The sequence below is a fragment of the Epinephelus moara genome, chromosome 2 (genome assembly GCF_006386435.1).
Source record: "Epinephelus moara isolate mb chromosome 2, YSFRI_EMoa_1.0, whole genome shotgun sequence".
Classification (NCBI taxonomy): Eukaryota; Metazoa; Chordata; class Actinopteri; order Perciformes; family Serranidae; genus Epinephelus; species Epinephelus moara.
The window spans coordinates 9254035-9268360 of NC_065507.1; the positions used below are offsets into that span (position 1 = coordinate 9254035).

General features: G+C 42.2%; 1 protein-coding gene and 1 long non-coding RNA gene across 3 annotated transcripts in view; one reads left to right on the top strand and one right to left on the bottom strand.

The window, feature by feature from the left end:
- ankrd13b (ankyrin repeat domain 13B) overlaps window positions 1–14326 on the top strand; it is a 58196-nt gene that overhangs the window by 40987 nt on the left and 2883 nt on the right. The window contains exons 9-14 of one of the 2 annotated variants that reach the window (XM_050058945.1): window positions 293–357; window positions 1471–1607; window positions 2419–2576; window positions 2860–3048; window positions 3704–3867; window positions 9148–9239. In XM_050058945.1, coding sequence (XP_049914902.1) covers window positions 293–357; window positions 1471–1607; window positions 2419–2576; window positions 2860–3048; window positions 3704–3867; window positions 9148–9239 — 805 coding nt within the window. The remainder of the gene's footprint in view (window positions 1–292; window positions 358–1470; window positions 1608–2418; window positions 2577–2859; window positions 3049–3703; window positions 3868–9147; window positions 9240–14326) is intronic. The other variant, XM_050058953.1, reaches the window with a different exon arrangement.
- On the bottom strand, window positions 5198–8305 carry LOC126399307 (uncharacterized). Its single transcript, XR_007570884.1, has 3 exons — window positions 8207–8305; window positions 7723–7853; window positions 5198–6464 (listed from the first exon to the last, which is right to left on the bottom strand). It is a non-coding gene; the product is annotated as an uncharacterized LOC126399307 (long non-coding RNA).

Genomic DNA, 14326 nt, shown 5'->3' on the forward strand with positions numbered 1-14326 from the left:
TCATACCGGCTCGAAGTCGATGACAAGACCACAGTGCAAAATGCAATAAGTTATCTTGAGCGGAACACTGTAGATCAGAATGACACCACAGACGCCACAGAGGAGATTAATGAGCCTGTGCTTCATCATCTCTTGATAAACGAGCGCCAACTAAAGCCAGCTTTGGGTGCTCTGTAGTGTACCGACGCTCAGGAGGGTTTTTAAAGCTGTGACTAACAGGACGCTTTGAGTTTTTACATTGTGTAACTACATTCTCTCGTCTAACTCATCACCGCTTTGTGTCCCCGAGCAGGTGGGAAGACTCCACTGCAGAACTTCCTTGGGATTGCTGAGCAACACATGGGACCTAATAACGGGGTAAGTGGAGAGTTTATTTTAGATGTTGTAACACGAAATTCCATTTAATGTGATTTTCCAGTGTGATCTGTAAATGAAGGATTATTGTTTTTGTACTATGGGTCTAATAAATCAAAAACAAACTGTTTAAGATGAGAACAAGGATGTTTTCGCCTGAAAGCGGTGATTAATGGGTTCCGGTGCTCATAAAAAAATCATTATCCTCAATATTAGCATCATTGCTATCACGTCCTCTCCTTGGATGGACAGTGAGTGTATGATCCTTGTCCACTGTGTCAACTGGAAAGCGTGCCTGCACGGTAAAACAATAAGTCAGAGGCTCCAACCTGCTCTCAAATATTGATTATGGTTTTTTAATTTGTTTCTGCTGGAGAGCCTCTATGACTCATACCTCCTTCCTTCTCCTCTTTCTCTATTCTGCCTTTTCACTTGTTCCCCCTCACTGTCACCTCTGCTCTTTTTCAACTTCGTGTCTCTCTATCCTCCCTACACAACACCGAGAAGAGGGTTTTTTTTTTTTTGTGGTCTTGACGTACGCTCTGCAGATAGTTTATGCAACTGTAGAGCTGCAGTGGTTCAATTATGCCAAACCTTAAATGGATTGTGATGAATTGACTGCAATTGGAAGGAGAATGCAAGCAACATTTCTCTTCTTTTCACAAGTCTTACGCAGCCTCTACCTCCTCCAGTAATGGTGGCGGGCCTTTGAAAGGTTTACCAAAGTCATATTTAACAGTCGACAGTGAGCTGCTAATTAGAGCGTGAACCAACAGACGCATCTACTGTAGTGACGTAAAATACTGGAATAAGAAAACTGCTTCTCAACTTTTGGCTTCTGAGCAAAGCTTTCTCTTTCATCGAGCTGTTGAAAATGTCAGAAGGTAAGAGGAAAGCCTTGAAGTCCCAGTGGGTGGTGAGGTTTTTGTTCCTCAACAGAAAAGCGAGGAAAGTGAGTTTGAAAAGCCAGAGATCTTTTTACTCTATAGAGTAATCTTTGAGTCACAGGTATTGATCAATCCCTCTGGATCAGTGAAAGCGTTACTCTCTTTAAAATGGCCATATGTGGTTACACCAGGATAAAAAAAACCGAGAATCATTATTTACTTCCTGCAGGCCCTGGTGACCCAGATGTCGTGTCCTGCGGTGACCAACCCCGCAGCGCTGACGGCCGAGGAATATTTCAACCCCAGCTCGTCACTGACTCAGAGGGACATCGGCCACCCGTGCCAGCTCACCACCAAGACCCAGAGGTGACGCAGGCAGACAGGAAAACAGACGGGCGGCCATGCATGCAGCGAAGTCGCCCTCCAAACTCACCGCCAAGTGCCAGAGCTGACAAACTGATGGACAGAAAGTAGACAGGCTTACATACACACATACACACAGGCAGGGTAAAAATCAGCCGTCTATGACAGCTGACCACAGTGATCCTGAGGGTTAGGAAAGCGTGACAGTGGGAAACAAACACACACTTATTCACACAGATCATGACACATCATATCTACTCTGTTTAACCAAAAAAAGACACGAAAAATGAAATGAACACCACAAAATCTGTCAGGATATATTGAAGATGTAATGTTTGTAATGTAGCTAACGATACAGGCTTCCAGTGTCCGGTTTCTCTCATCCACTTGCCAACTTACTGTCCAATCATCTGCCCTGTGTTCCTCTAACTGACTGTGGGCCTGTCTGTCATTTTCAATCGTCAGTTTCATTCTTCCCTGGCACTTAATAAAAAGTGGCAGGACATTGTGAGCATGAACTGTTTGAGGTTTCTGAGCTGCCTCTCAATACTGTGTTCATTATTGGACATGTTAAAATATAATCATTGACTGGCTTCAATTTGAACACAGCTCAGCAGCTTGCGGCCGCTCGCTGTTGGCTGATGTAATCGATGTCTTTGTGTACGTCTGGCCAAAGAGCTAATCACTTGAATGAGGACATAAATTGCTTCAATTATGCTGAAGCCAGAAATGTATTTGGTAATTTTAATCTGCAAACTCTATGACTGGTCGTCTTATCAGTGTCCTCAGAGTGTGTGTGTGTTCTCGTTGCCAGGTTTAAAGCCAAGCTGTGGTTGTGCGAGTCCCATCCTCTGTCCCTGGCAGAACAAGTGGTGCCTATCATTGATCTCATGGCAATCTCCAACGCCCTGTTCGCTAAGCTGCGTGACTTCATCACTCTGCGTTTGCCGCCCGGCTTCCCTGTCAAGATCGGTGAGAGCTGGGAGAGTGAGACGGATGGAAGGGTGGAGGGAGGGAGGTTAAAATGATGGCTCCTTAAATAAAGGGGATGATGGGAAATTTAAATAGATACAGAGATGGATGGGAAGGAATGAAGACAGGGGGATGAAGTGAGTAAGAAAGACAGAAAACATTAAAAAAGAATTGATATAAGGGCATGCATGGTTAACTGGATGATGAGACTGATGCAAAGACACAAACTTAATAATAACAATAAAAATGCCATCCTCTGCTTCATTTCTCTCCACCACCGCAGAGATCCCTCTCTACCACATCCTGAACGCCAGGATCACTTTCAGCAATCTGAACGGCTGCGAGGAGGGGACGGGCGTCCGTGCTGACAACGAAGTGGGGGTGGAGGGGGATGCACAGAGGGACCCTCCAAGGACAGACACCCCATCTCCGGGTAGTGACTCCTCCAGCGTCTCCAGCTCCAGCTCCACCAGTAAGAACAAATATACTCTTCAGTGTTTCCTGCTGTGTTACAGTGTCATCTTTTCTTACATCTTCTTCTTCAGTTAATAAAATTACAGCTGTGTCTCATCCCAACTGCATTTCCTGCCGATTCTTTCCAACAAGCTGTTGTATAAATCTCCACTGCTGCTGAACCGGCCCACACTGCAGTCCACAAACAGTTTACAGTTGCGTGATAAAGTTATGAGTACTATTTATCACTGACGTTAGACGCAAGGTTGTGTTCTCTGTGTAGTGTGTGAGATTATGGCTCACTTTCATCAACCCATCACTTGATCTGAATCCCAACAGCCACGTTTAAATCTGCAGCCACGCGGAGGGAAGACACAATTTACTGTGTGACCGCTCAGAGGGAACCTCTCTGGAAATCCTTGATATTATCTTGCAAAAATGCTCCGACTTGAGTTATAGTCCTGTGAGAACACACGCAGCTGAGTTGTAAAAATATTTTGGCAATAAGAGGCAGGACAATAACCTGATACAACTTATTTAACTCGAGATTTCTCTTCCTTTCACTCAGAAGTTACGCTTCAGTTTTTCCTTTCCTGCTCTTTTCCTTTAGTCTGATCTCCTTTAGATAACCCTCATCCCCATCTCTTGCCCTTTGCCTTCCCCGTGTGCTGCAGTGTCATGTCGAGCCGGAGAGATTCCCCCATGTGTGTTTGAGCCCCCGCCTGGATACTCCATGCTAGGGGGCAAACAGAGAGACAGCATGAGGGAGGAGGAGGAGGACCTGCTGCAGTTCGCCATACAGCAGAGTCTGCTAGAGGCCGGCTCCGAATATGATCAGGTGGGTTGACTGTTACGCGACCAAGTGATAATCTCCTGTTCTGAAGTTAAAGGAGCACCTGTCAGACATCTCAAAACAAGACCTTGTTTAGTTGACTGTGTGCCAAGCTTCTGTCAAGCCTCCCATTCTTGCATGGCACACATGCAGTTTACAATGGTAACAGTTGCATTTGTACCACTTGTAAATCTCAGTAATTTGGCAATAATCATTTCAGACAGAGATAGACAAAAGCAGGCTTATCTTTTCTTGCTGTGACCATTCATTTTGTCATCTGAAATGGCAACTGTCACTGGACGATTTCACTTAATCAGCTATAATTAGCCAGCTAATTAAAGGAATGCTTCACCCTCCAAATGATCATTTATATGTCAGTTACTCACCCTGTGTCACACTGACATTGGAAAGAAAACTGTTTTTCCTGCATGCCTTAACGGTTAACGAAGGATCTAGAACAGGCTAACAGTCTTGATTAATTGATGTCATGGGGCTCTATGTTTGACAACAGAAAAACTATTTAGAATTACCCATTTACAAACTGTCACACAACTCCTGCAGTATAATCAAAGTCTTATTTGTCCAGTCAAATTCTCATGCATCACAAGCATACTACATGCATAGACTACACATTTTCATTGAAAATGCATGCATTTGTGATGCATTGGGCATATGACTGGATAAATAAGACTTGGATTGTGTGAAAGTTTGACGTCTTGATGTAGGTTTGCTGCTGGTCGCCTTTTACTTCAAGTCCTCAAAAATGTCTTTTTTGGATTCTTCGTTCACCGTCAAGGCATTTTTTCCCCCTAATTTCCCAAATTAGCAAAGTGATTAATTGCTGTACAAATGATAATTTGCGCAATAAAGTAGCTAAGCTTTTTTTAAAACTAACCTGTAGCTACCTGTACATTGCTAATGAAATACTCCTTGGCCTTGAATGGCCAACTTACCACTGTAATGGTAATTGGTGGGGAGGCAGTGGCTCAGTCCATAGGGACTTGGGTTGGGAACCGGAGGGTCGCCTGTCGAGTCCCCGTCCGGACCAAAATATGGAGTGTGGACTGGTGGCTGGAGAGGTGCCAGTTCACCTCCTGGGCACTGCCGAGGTGCCCTTGAGCAAGGCACAGAACCCCCCAACCGCTCGGGGCGCCTCACCAAGGGCAGCCCCCTCACTCTGACATCTCTCCACTTTGAGCATGTATAGGTCCTGTTTGTGCATGTGTGTGTCTTTCGGACCTGTGTGAAGAGTGAAAACATTGAATTTCCCCTCGGGGATTAATAAAGTAAATAAACTAAACTAATAAGCCGGACATTATTTTTTTATTTTGTTTTATTTTGTTTTAATTAAACCCATTTTTAACCTGGCAAGTCCTGCTGAGATCAACAAACTCTTTCTCAGCGGAGACCTGTCCAAGACAGCAGCATAAGAAAAAGTTACAGCCAGCAACAGCACAATAAAAAAAAAAAAAACCTAAAAGAAGTAATATGTAGAAATATACATCATGCTAATTTTGCAGCTCACATTAGAGCAGTGGTTCCTGAATGGTCCAGCCATGAGGTCCAGATTTCTCCTTGGTCCATGGTTCAGGGTCCACACAGTTTAATATATTCAGCGTCATACTTGAGTTTAGCCATGTCATTGAGTTAGTTTGCTGTCTCTGTCAACAAGCTGTCCATTTGTCAATTACTCTACAGCAGGAAATGGCACTTCAAAATAAAAGCTATGTGGTAGAAATTCACTGTACTTCAAAAAAAGTGTGTGATTTTTTTTTATTTTTTTTTTACAAACTTGACATTCGTTCTGAGTCACTTGCTGTCCATTCAGAGGGGACCCGCAACCCACCAGTTGGGAAAAACTGCATTAGAGTACACAAACGCTCTCTATCCATTCCTGGCAGTTTCTCTCTTGTTTTTGGGAAAGCTAAATAATTATATCCTCCATACTCTAAATTCTTGAGTATCTCTCTTACTGCTGTTTTAATACGTTGAGAGAGACCTGCCGTGCGTAGTTACGGTTACCTGTGAATAAAAATATTCCTCTAGTGTCTCCTCCTGAAGTACTGAATGAAGACAGATTGCAAAAGTTTTACATGACGTTCAAGGTTCACAAAGCCATGTTGCCATATCAACCGAGGTGCCCAATATTCCCCCTATGAAATAGACAGGACAAATTACAGCAGTAAATTCACCAATAAGTCAACCAGGACCAGACAAATAGACACGCTGAAGTAGTAAAAAAGCTCCAGTTTCAAAATATAAACAATCAATACTGAAACAAAATCAATGAGCAGAATAAATTGCCGGTGATGTGTGGAGCCCAGACCCATTATATTCAACACTGCCTCAGGATAGGTGCTGTTTTGAAATCTCAGAGATCCTGGTCCTGATAGTCCTTGGCCTTCTTCCAGAGGTACAGAGAGAGAAGTATAAATAGGCTCGGTGAGACAGGTCAGAGAACATCCTCAGTGTTTTCTGAGCTTGGATACAGCAGAGGAATGTAGAGGAGGCAGAGGCAAGGTTGCAGCTGAGGATTTGTGCTGTAGTATGTACAGTCATCCTCCACAGCCTGCTGTCCTGAGCTGCTGTACTGCTGCCTCAAACTGTGATGAAAAAGGTGACATTTTTAATTATAGCTCTAATTTGGAAGCAGGACAGGTGTTAAAGGGCCGTACTGCTGACGCTGCATGTAAAACATACAGCATTAACTACTGTACAAATCGCCTGTCACCTTCTAAAACACACCATAAGGCTGGAATTTTACCTCCTTCATTCACCGTTTCCTTTAATTTTACGACAGTATTAAATCTAACTTGCAGAGACATGACCGTTCATTCAAAGTTGAAGCCTTTTTGTCATAGTAAGGTTGACAAGAAATTAAACTTGCTGACAAACAAGGAGAAAATGTGACAAAAGCAACATACAGAGCAAACAAACCAAAAAAAAAAAAAAAAAAAAAAGGTAGTCCGCATTCAACATAGATGTCGCCTGATCATTCAGTTTCTGCGAGCTTGCAGTATTCAGTGTGCGGAACAATAAGGAAATATACATTTTATAAGAACCAACTCATACTTCTACACTGGAATACTCCCCTGCCCCAGAGTCCTGCATTGGTCTGCAAATAGGTCCAAGTAGATCCTCAGCATGACCTGACACATCGACACAAGATCTGCAGCCTGATCCAAAACCGTGAATCTTACAATTACCACGTGCAAGAGTCCTACAGGGGTCTGATTTGCCAGACCTGCTCCCACCTCGACATTGTGACGTGCAATAAAGCACCCGACCCCTGCACATATGACAAGCTTATTCTGCAACCTGACCCGACCTGTCCACACAAGGTCTGCGGTTCGATGTAGAACTGAAAATCCTGTAATAACCATGTGCTGTTCAAATAATTTGGTTAGACAGCACGTTTAAAGTGATCATTTTTGGGCTACTTCATACATGTGGAACTCAGATAATTTATTTTCAAAGACATTTTTTAGGGCATTTTTGCCTTTAATTGACAGGACAGTTGTTTTGGTGTGAGTGAGGGCAGACTGAGCCTGCTGCTGCTGTGGCAAGGACAGGGCTGTTGTACATGGCCTGCCCTACCAGGTGAGCTAATGGGCGCCCCGGATAATATATTGTAAAACAAAGTTAATTCAGGACATACAATCTAAATTACAAATTAAAATTAAATTCAAAATCAGAGAATTAAAACATTTAAAAAATTCAATTAAAATTATTATTTTCATTTTAGTTAGAGGTCCAGTGTGCACGATTTGGAGGGGTATACTGGTAAAAAGGAGTATAATAAAATAAGTATATTTTCTTTAGTGTATAATCACCTGAAAATAAGAGTTGTGTCTTTCTTACCTTGGAATGAGCACGTCCTTGTTTATGTAGATTGCCATGTCTCTACAGTATCCCAGAATGGACAAACCAATCTCTGGCTCTGGATTGGACCATTCACCTTTTCACGTCAGCCACCGTAGTTAGCAGGCCCTCTGCAACAAGCAGTGTTAAAAACAACACTGATTTGTACGTGAAACTGCTTAATTCGGTGTTTAAGCAGTGTTTAAATCACCTGGTCTGTTTAATTTAGAAAGGAAGTGATCTCCTGAACGTCTGGATCTTAAGTTATCAGAGAAGAAGGGTGAGCACACATTTGCTGGTGCCAACAGTCGTCTCCGACATGCCAAACACTGATTTGTAACATGAAACTGCTTTATTCAGTGTTTCTACCGGTTTTAATCACAGGGTTTGTTTGTTTGAAAGAGGAAGAAACCTCTGTGGATAACACAGCTCCTGGTAAAAGCCTTCTTGTAACAATTGGTGAACCAGGTGAAAGTGAACTCACCTGGTAGGTAGGTCCACAACACAGAGGGACAATCAGTGGAGGCAAACAAATCCAATAGGGGTGAGAAAAACAAGAAAAGGACGCAGGGAAACAAAATGCACAAAGACAAACTGGCACTGAGAGAGAACAAGACACACACTAAATACACTGGTGAGGGGAAGGATAACGAGACACAGGTGAGGCGAATCAGGGCGGGACAGACAATCAGACACAGGTGAAATCATCAAAAGGGAGGGAAAACACACAGGGGCAGGAAGTGAAGTGATCTCAAACTAGATGAGATGTGAGTTTCAAAGTAAAACAGGAAACAACATGAATGATTGAAATAAAAAACAACCTAAGAAACTGGTTGCAATCTGAAATCCTCACTGCTGGACGCCATAAAATCTCCTTAAATTAACACTCTGTTCCTTTAATATATTTATTATCCAACGTCCAAAAGTTAATTGTTTTACCCAGAACTGAACCCAGAAGTAAAATCAAGACAAAAATTTCACCCATGAATCGGTCACCCTGCCGCAGCTTTGCAGCGAGTTTTGGATTATTTGATTAAACACAAAGTCATTAAGGAATTAAATGAGTCTCTCCTGAGTCCAAGTGGTATGATGTGCATTAATGGTGTAGTAGCATAATGTGAATCTTGATTTTAACAGGTGTTTATCAATATTAATAGCAGTATCAATAGTAGTGTTGAAAATGGGAGTGTGTACTAAAGAACCAGGGCCAGGATCGATCTAGCTCACATTCAGTCAGCTCATAAATCATCATCAGTAGTGTCTGAGCTGTGTGTGAGAGGTTCTTCAGAATACATTAACAGGAAAAGGCCTGCACAGAGGATGCTGTTGTTTTACATGCACCGCCATCTCTTTATCTGTCCGCTACCCAATTCCTGTGCTCGCTCTCTGACTTCCTGTGCTCCTGTTCCTCCTCTTTGAATCCAGGTGACCATCTGGGAGGCACTGACCAATAGCAAGCCAGGAGCACACCCCCTATCCTGTGACCCAAGTCGCCTGGACAGGTCAGACGTCAGACGGTATTTTATGTTTGTTTGTTTTTTCATCTTTTTCTCTTTACCTTAGTCTTGCTCTCACATCCTTCTCTGTTCTGTAAGTCAGTGTATGCACTAGTTCCACATTCACCTATCCTCCCTCCAAAGTACAACCCCTCTTTTATCAGGAATCAACTCAGAGCTGCAGATAAAGTTGGATAAAAGCATCAGTTGTTAAAAATAAATGGGACGTTTATCTTCAAAAGAGCTGGAATCCTCGAGAATGAACATAAATCTCCATGACTGTCAGGACAAAGGCGATATTTCCTGCCGTTCCTCCACCCACATTGTCTCTAACTTCCTCTCACTTCTCTCATGTTTTATTATCCTTCAGTGTCTTCCACTCTTCCATTGTGGTTTTTTTTTCCACCCTGCAGATCTTTCCCTCCATCCCTGACTCACATCCTGTATTCCTGTCCTATCCTCCCCTTCTCTATTCTCTTATCCATCCTGCTATTCTCCTCTCATCTCCTGTCTGCTGCGCTCTACCATATGTGTGTGTAAAGAGAGACAGAAGGGGGGGGGGGGCTGGAGGACGGGAGAGTTTCCTGCTTTCACAGTCGACAGTACCGCTGTTGACTTTAGCCTGTTATCTTTAGACAGTGTTTTCTCTCTCTGTGTCTTCCCCATTTGTAGATGAATGGATGGATACACACACAGAACTGCTCTTTCCTTCCCTCGTTTGACACAATCTCGCTACTGCAGTGTTTACTTACACCAGTGTTATAATGTAAGAGAAAACTGTGGGTTGAAAACGCTGTGCGGACCATGAAAACGAAACTCTTTTACATGTTTGTGTCGTCCTTTCGGTCATGTAATGGGTAAAAAGGCAAATGCAGTCCTGCTGTTTTGGTTAAATAAACATGGAAAAGGAAATGGAAGTATGGAAAAGATGACAACACTCTCTAATAAGCATATTTTTATCATGGGTTTATAGATGTTACTAATAGTTAACCTTTAGGTTGCCTGATTGTAAAAAATATCCAACACGACACTTGCTCAACATCTAAATGTCAGTAAACTATTAATAGAGATCAGTTGGTCCGACTTGAAGGGTAACTTCTGTATTTTTCAACCTGGACCCCATGTTTTTGTGCCTGTGTCTCATTGGAGCAACAAGTTTTTAAACTGGTCCAGTATTGACCAAGAGCGCTGCAGCTGGCTGTGGCAAAACAGGCTGCAATATAATCCCCGTCGGCTTTAAATTTACGGCCACTAGAAGCCACTGACAGGCCCAGATTAGTATTCTTTTTGTCTAACAACATTATGGAAAGGATCCTTCAGTGGTTGACCGCTTTATTAAAGAGTAAGATCCTTTTTGTTGAACCAGAAACAGCCCCAAAATCACTATCAAACTCCCTAGACTCCATCTTAAAAACTGAGGATCTAAGGATTTTAAAATCATCAAGTCAACAGAAACAAAATCATACTCACAAAAGCCATCTTTGTTTGTCCTCCACTGTTCCAACAGTCACCAGTTCATCACAGTTTGGTTGAAATAAACCCTTTAATTCACCCAGACAGATGTAAAAATATGCTGGCTCTATTCACACTGAAATTACTGTTCATTCAAATGAAGTCTGATATGTTTGATGGTGATTTTGGGGCTGTTTCTGGTTAAACAAAAACAACCTTACACTAAACAAAAAGGTCTGTCTCTTTAGCAGGGGCGATTGCTCTGAGACAACAAGGGAGACTGAACGTCCCCTAAAATTTCAAAGAAGAAATTGTCAAATGTGCACTTGAATTTACATTAAAATAAGAATTTACATTGCATTAAATGTGTGCTAGGATGCATTTCACATCACAACTATGATGTTCAAACGTCAGCTGTTTATCACCAGTTTTCAAACGCGATCTCCCTGTCATACATTCTCATGTCAGCACAGTGGAGCCTCCAAGCATTCCTATGAGACAGCGCTGAGCGGGTTTTTTTCATGCAGCAAAGCGAGGCGGTCATTGGATAAATGCGACAAAATCGTCACTTGGCTCAGCCCAGTCTTCTGACAGAGTGCCGTCCGGAGTTCCTTATTTCCATGAGCAATATAGCTCATTTTCACCGTTAAACCCATCTGAAAATCTTTGAGGTGTGTTTTGCTGTGGTTCTATGGCATGAGTGTGGTTGAAAAACCAATTAAATGTTCCTTTTAGAAGTTACTGCCTCGCTACAATATGACAAATTTTATGACGTAAACTTAAAGTGAGCTTCCCCTGTTTGAAAGACCAGCAGCCGCCACTGGTTTGTAGTATCTCTGTTTAATATGGTGTGAGACTGTTAAGTGAACTACATCACTTGTCTCTTAAGATATACGTCACCACTTAGCCATGTTCCATCCACAGATGTAACGTTATCTAACCGGATGTGTTTTATTCAGCAAATCCTGTCTTTTTTGATGACGTCATTTGTGTGACTTGTGAAGTCGTTCTACAGCTTTATACTTCAACAGTTTTATGACAAATTGTTTCTGTAAGTTGTCAGTCACTTACAATAACAATCTGAGTCTGTCAGTGGCAAAAATGAGCACTTTAAGTGGAGTAAATTGGCGGTGCTCACTTGTCTGCAGGGATTTCAATGCAGCCTTTCTTGCTCAATACCAGACCAGTTTCAAAAGCTGATGTTCACATTAGTCACTTAGGCACAAAAAGATGTGTAAACAGGATCCAGGTTATCCAAATACTGAAGTCACCCTTAAATTTTTCAGTACTTTAATTTTCATTTGCTCTCCAGATCTGGAACAACAACATGTAAAAGTAGCCTAAATATAACATAATATACATAGAAATAAATAGTTGTAATTTTGTAATTTCTATTTTTGGTAAATGGTTAATGGACTTGCTCTTGAATAGCGCCTTTCTAGTCTTCTGACTACTCAAAGTGCTTTTTTTGTTTTACACCACAAGTCACATTCACCCTTTCACACACATTCACACACTGGTGGCTGAGGCTAGTGTACAAGGTGCCACCTGCTACACAGCTTTAACACACTCACACATAGATAGAACAGCCATTGGGAGCAATTTGGGGTTCAGTATCTTGCTCAAGGATACTTCAGCATGTGCACTGGAGGAGCTGGGGATCGGGCCGCTAATCTTCCAGTCGGTGGATTACTACCTCCTGAACCACAGCCGCCCCTTTTACCAATTTCTGTCAATTTAATTTTCCCTGTAACTCCTTAAAAACAGGTTAATTTTGCATTGAATAAATTCAACAACAGCCTTGCTCTTTTCCTGGAGGATCATTTTTACAACATTTTCTTGTTATAGCTTTTTTCTGTCTGCCAGCAACATTTTTGTCACGTATCCTCTTTCTTTTACAGTCTCCTTTATGTTACCATAACATCTTTTATGGTTGCATTTGGGTCTAACTTCCTAATAAGCCATCAATTCAGAGGCTACAAATGTGAATAAAGTCATTACCACAGGGCACAGGTTTCTTTCTATTTAATACACCAACAGCAAAGTTAGAAATTGATCATATAACTAACATCGATAAGTCAGTAATGAAGGGTTTTTCCAACAATCCATCAGGGATGCAGCTGTGAAAGAAGCTAAGTTCTTTCTGATGAATTTAAGAACTGCCTGTAAAGACAAACCATGTGTCAGTGTTACGACCCTGACTCAAGGGAAGGGCACTTGCAATATGAAACGAAATTCTATTAAGAGAATAAAAGAGCAGAGACTAAACAAAGTGGTGTTGAGAGAGAGAGTCAGGGGGTAGGGAGTATGTAGATACATCGGGTGCTACTGATTGGACTGAAGGAGTCAGTAAATTAAGAGCTTCCTGAAACAAAGACTAAGAGGCAGGCACACAAAACACTAAAGATTAAAGGGAAACTTTAGTATGTTTCAGCCTGGACCCTATTTTCCCATGTTTTTGTGTCTAAGTGTCTAATGGGGACAACAATCTTTAAAACCAGTCCAATATTGAACGAGAGCGCTGTTGCCAGTAACAGTGAAACACTGCAATGTAAGCTAACCACTCAGGGCATTTTTATATCCAATAAAAGTGTTTGTTTTTGCCACTGGCAGAGAGACTATTATTCTAAGTGTCTGACAACATTGTGGAAATGATCACTACAGAGATAGACCTTTTTGTTTAAGAATAAAAACTGTTTTGTTTACCCAGGTACAGCACCGAGATTGCAATCGGCAAACCCACCAGACTCCATTTGAATAAACAGTAATTTCAGCCTGGATAGAGCCGGCATATTGTAATACATTTTGGTTGTTAACGATTAAGAGTAGCTTAGATCTGCCACCACCTTGGTTAACCTGGTCTGATCTGGTGTCAGAGGCAAGAGAACATTCACTCCACACAGACAGGTGTATATTACAAAAATAGCCTTCACCGAAAAATAGGAATTCATAAAAACTAAAGGACACCCCCACACAAGAAGCCCCACAAAAAAGAGGAGTCACTAGTATTGCCTCTTAATGGGCCCCTGGCTGGGTGTCGAATCGTTAAAAGCTACCTTAAAACAAATCTTGGGACAAGGACAAAAACTCTCACAAGATGACATATAACATTAACAGTTAAAGTTTTGGAACTTATCTCACCTGGTCTTGCGACGTCACCCCCCCGTGGGGTGCGACCAAGGAGCCTCTTGTGGAGTCAGGAAGCACCCACAGGAACGAGCAATTGGTGCAGTCAGGACATAAAGGCAGTGATGGCAGGTGCTTGAAGCTGCATGACGGCTTGAGGCAATGTGTTGCAACACATAGTTAATGGTGCGTTCGTTTTGTACTCGGAGGTCGGAAATTCCCAGTTCCCAGACGGAAGTTTAAACTCAAACGCACCCTGAGATCGGATTTCCAACTTTCCAAGCATCAACCCCAACTTATGAATTCAAGATGGCTGCCGGTCGCATACATAGTGAGTAAACACTCTGCTAAAGTACTATTGATAGCAATTTTATCTTATCTTGTTTTACATTAGGTCAGCCTCATCTGCTGCTTTCATCAGTTGGAGTGCACAATGGTTTTGAAGCTGTCTATACTCCGAAAGTGCAAGGGCAAGGCTTTCTTGCGGGCGTCCATGTTTTTTTCCGACTTGTCCACCGTTGTCAACTAGA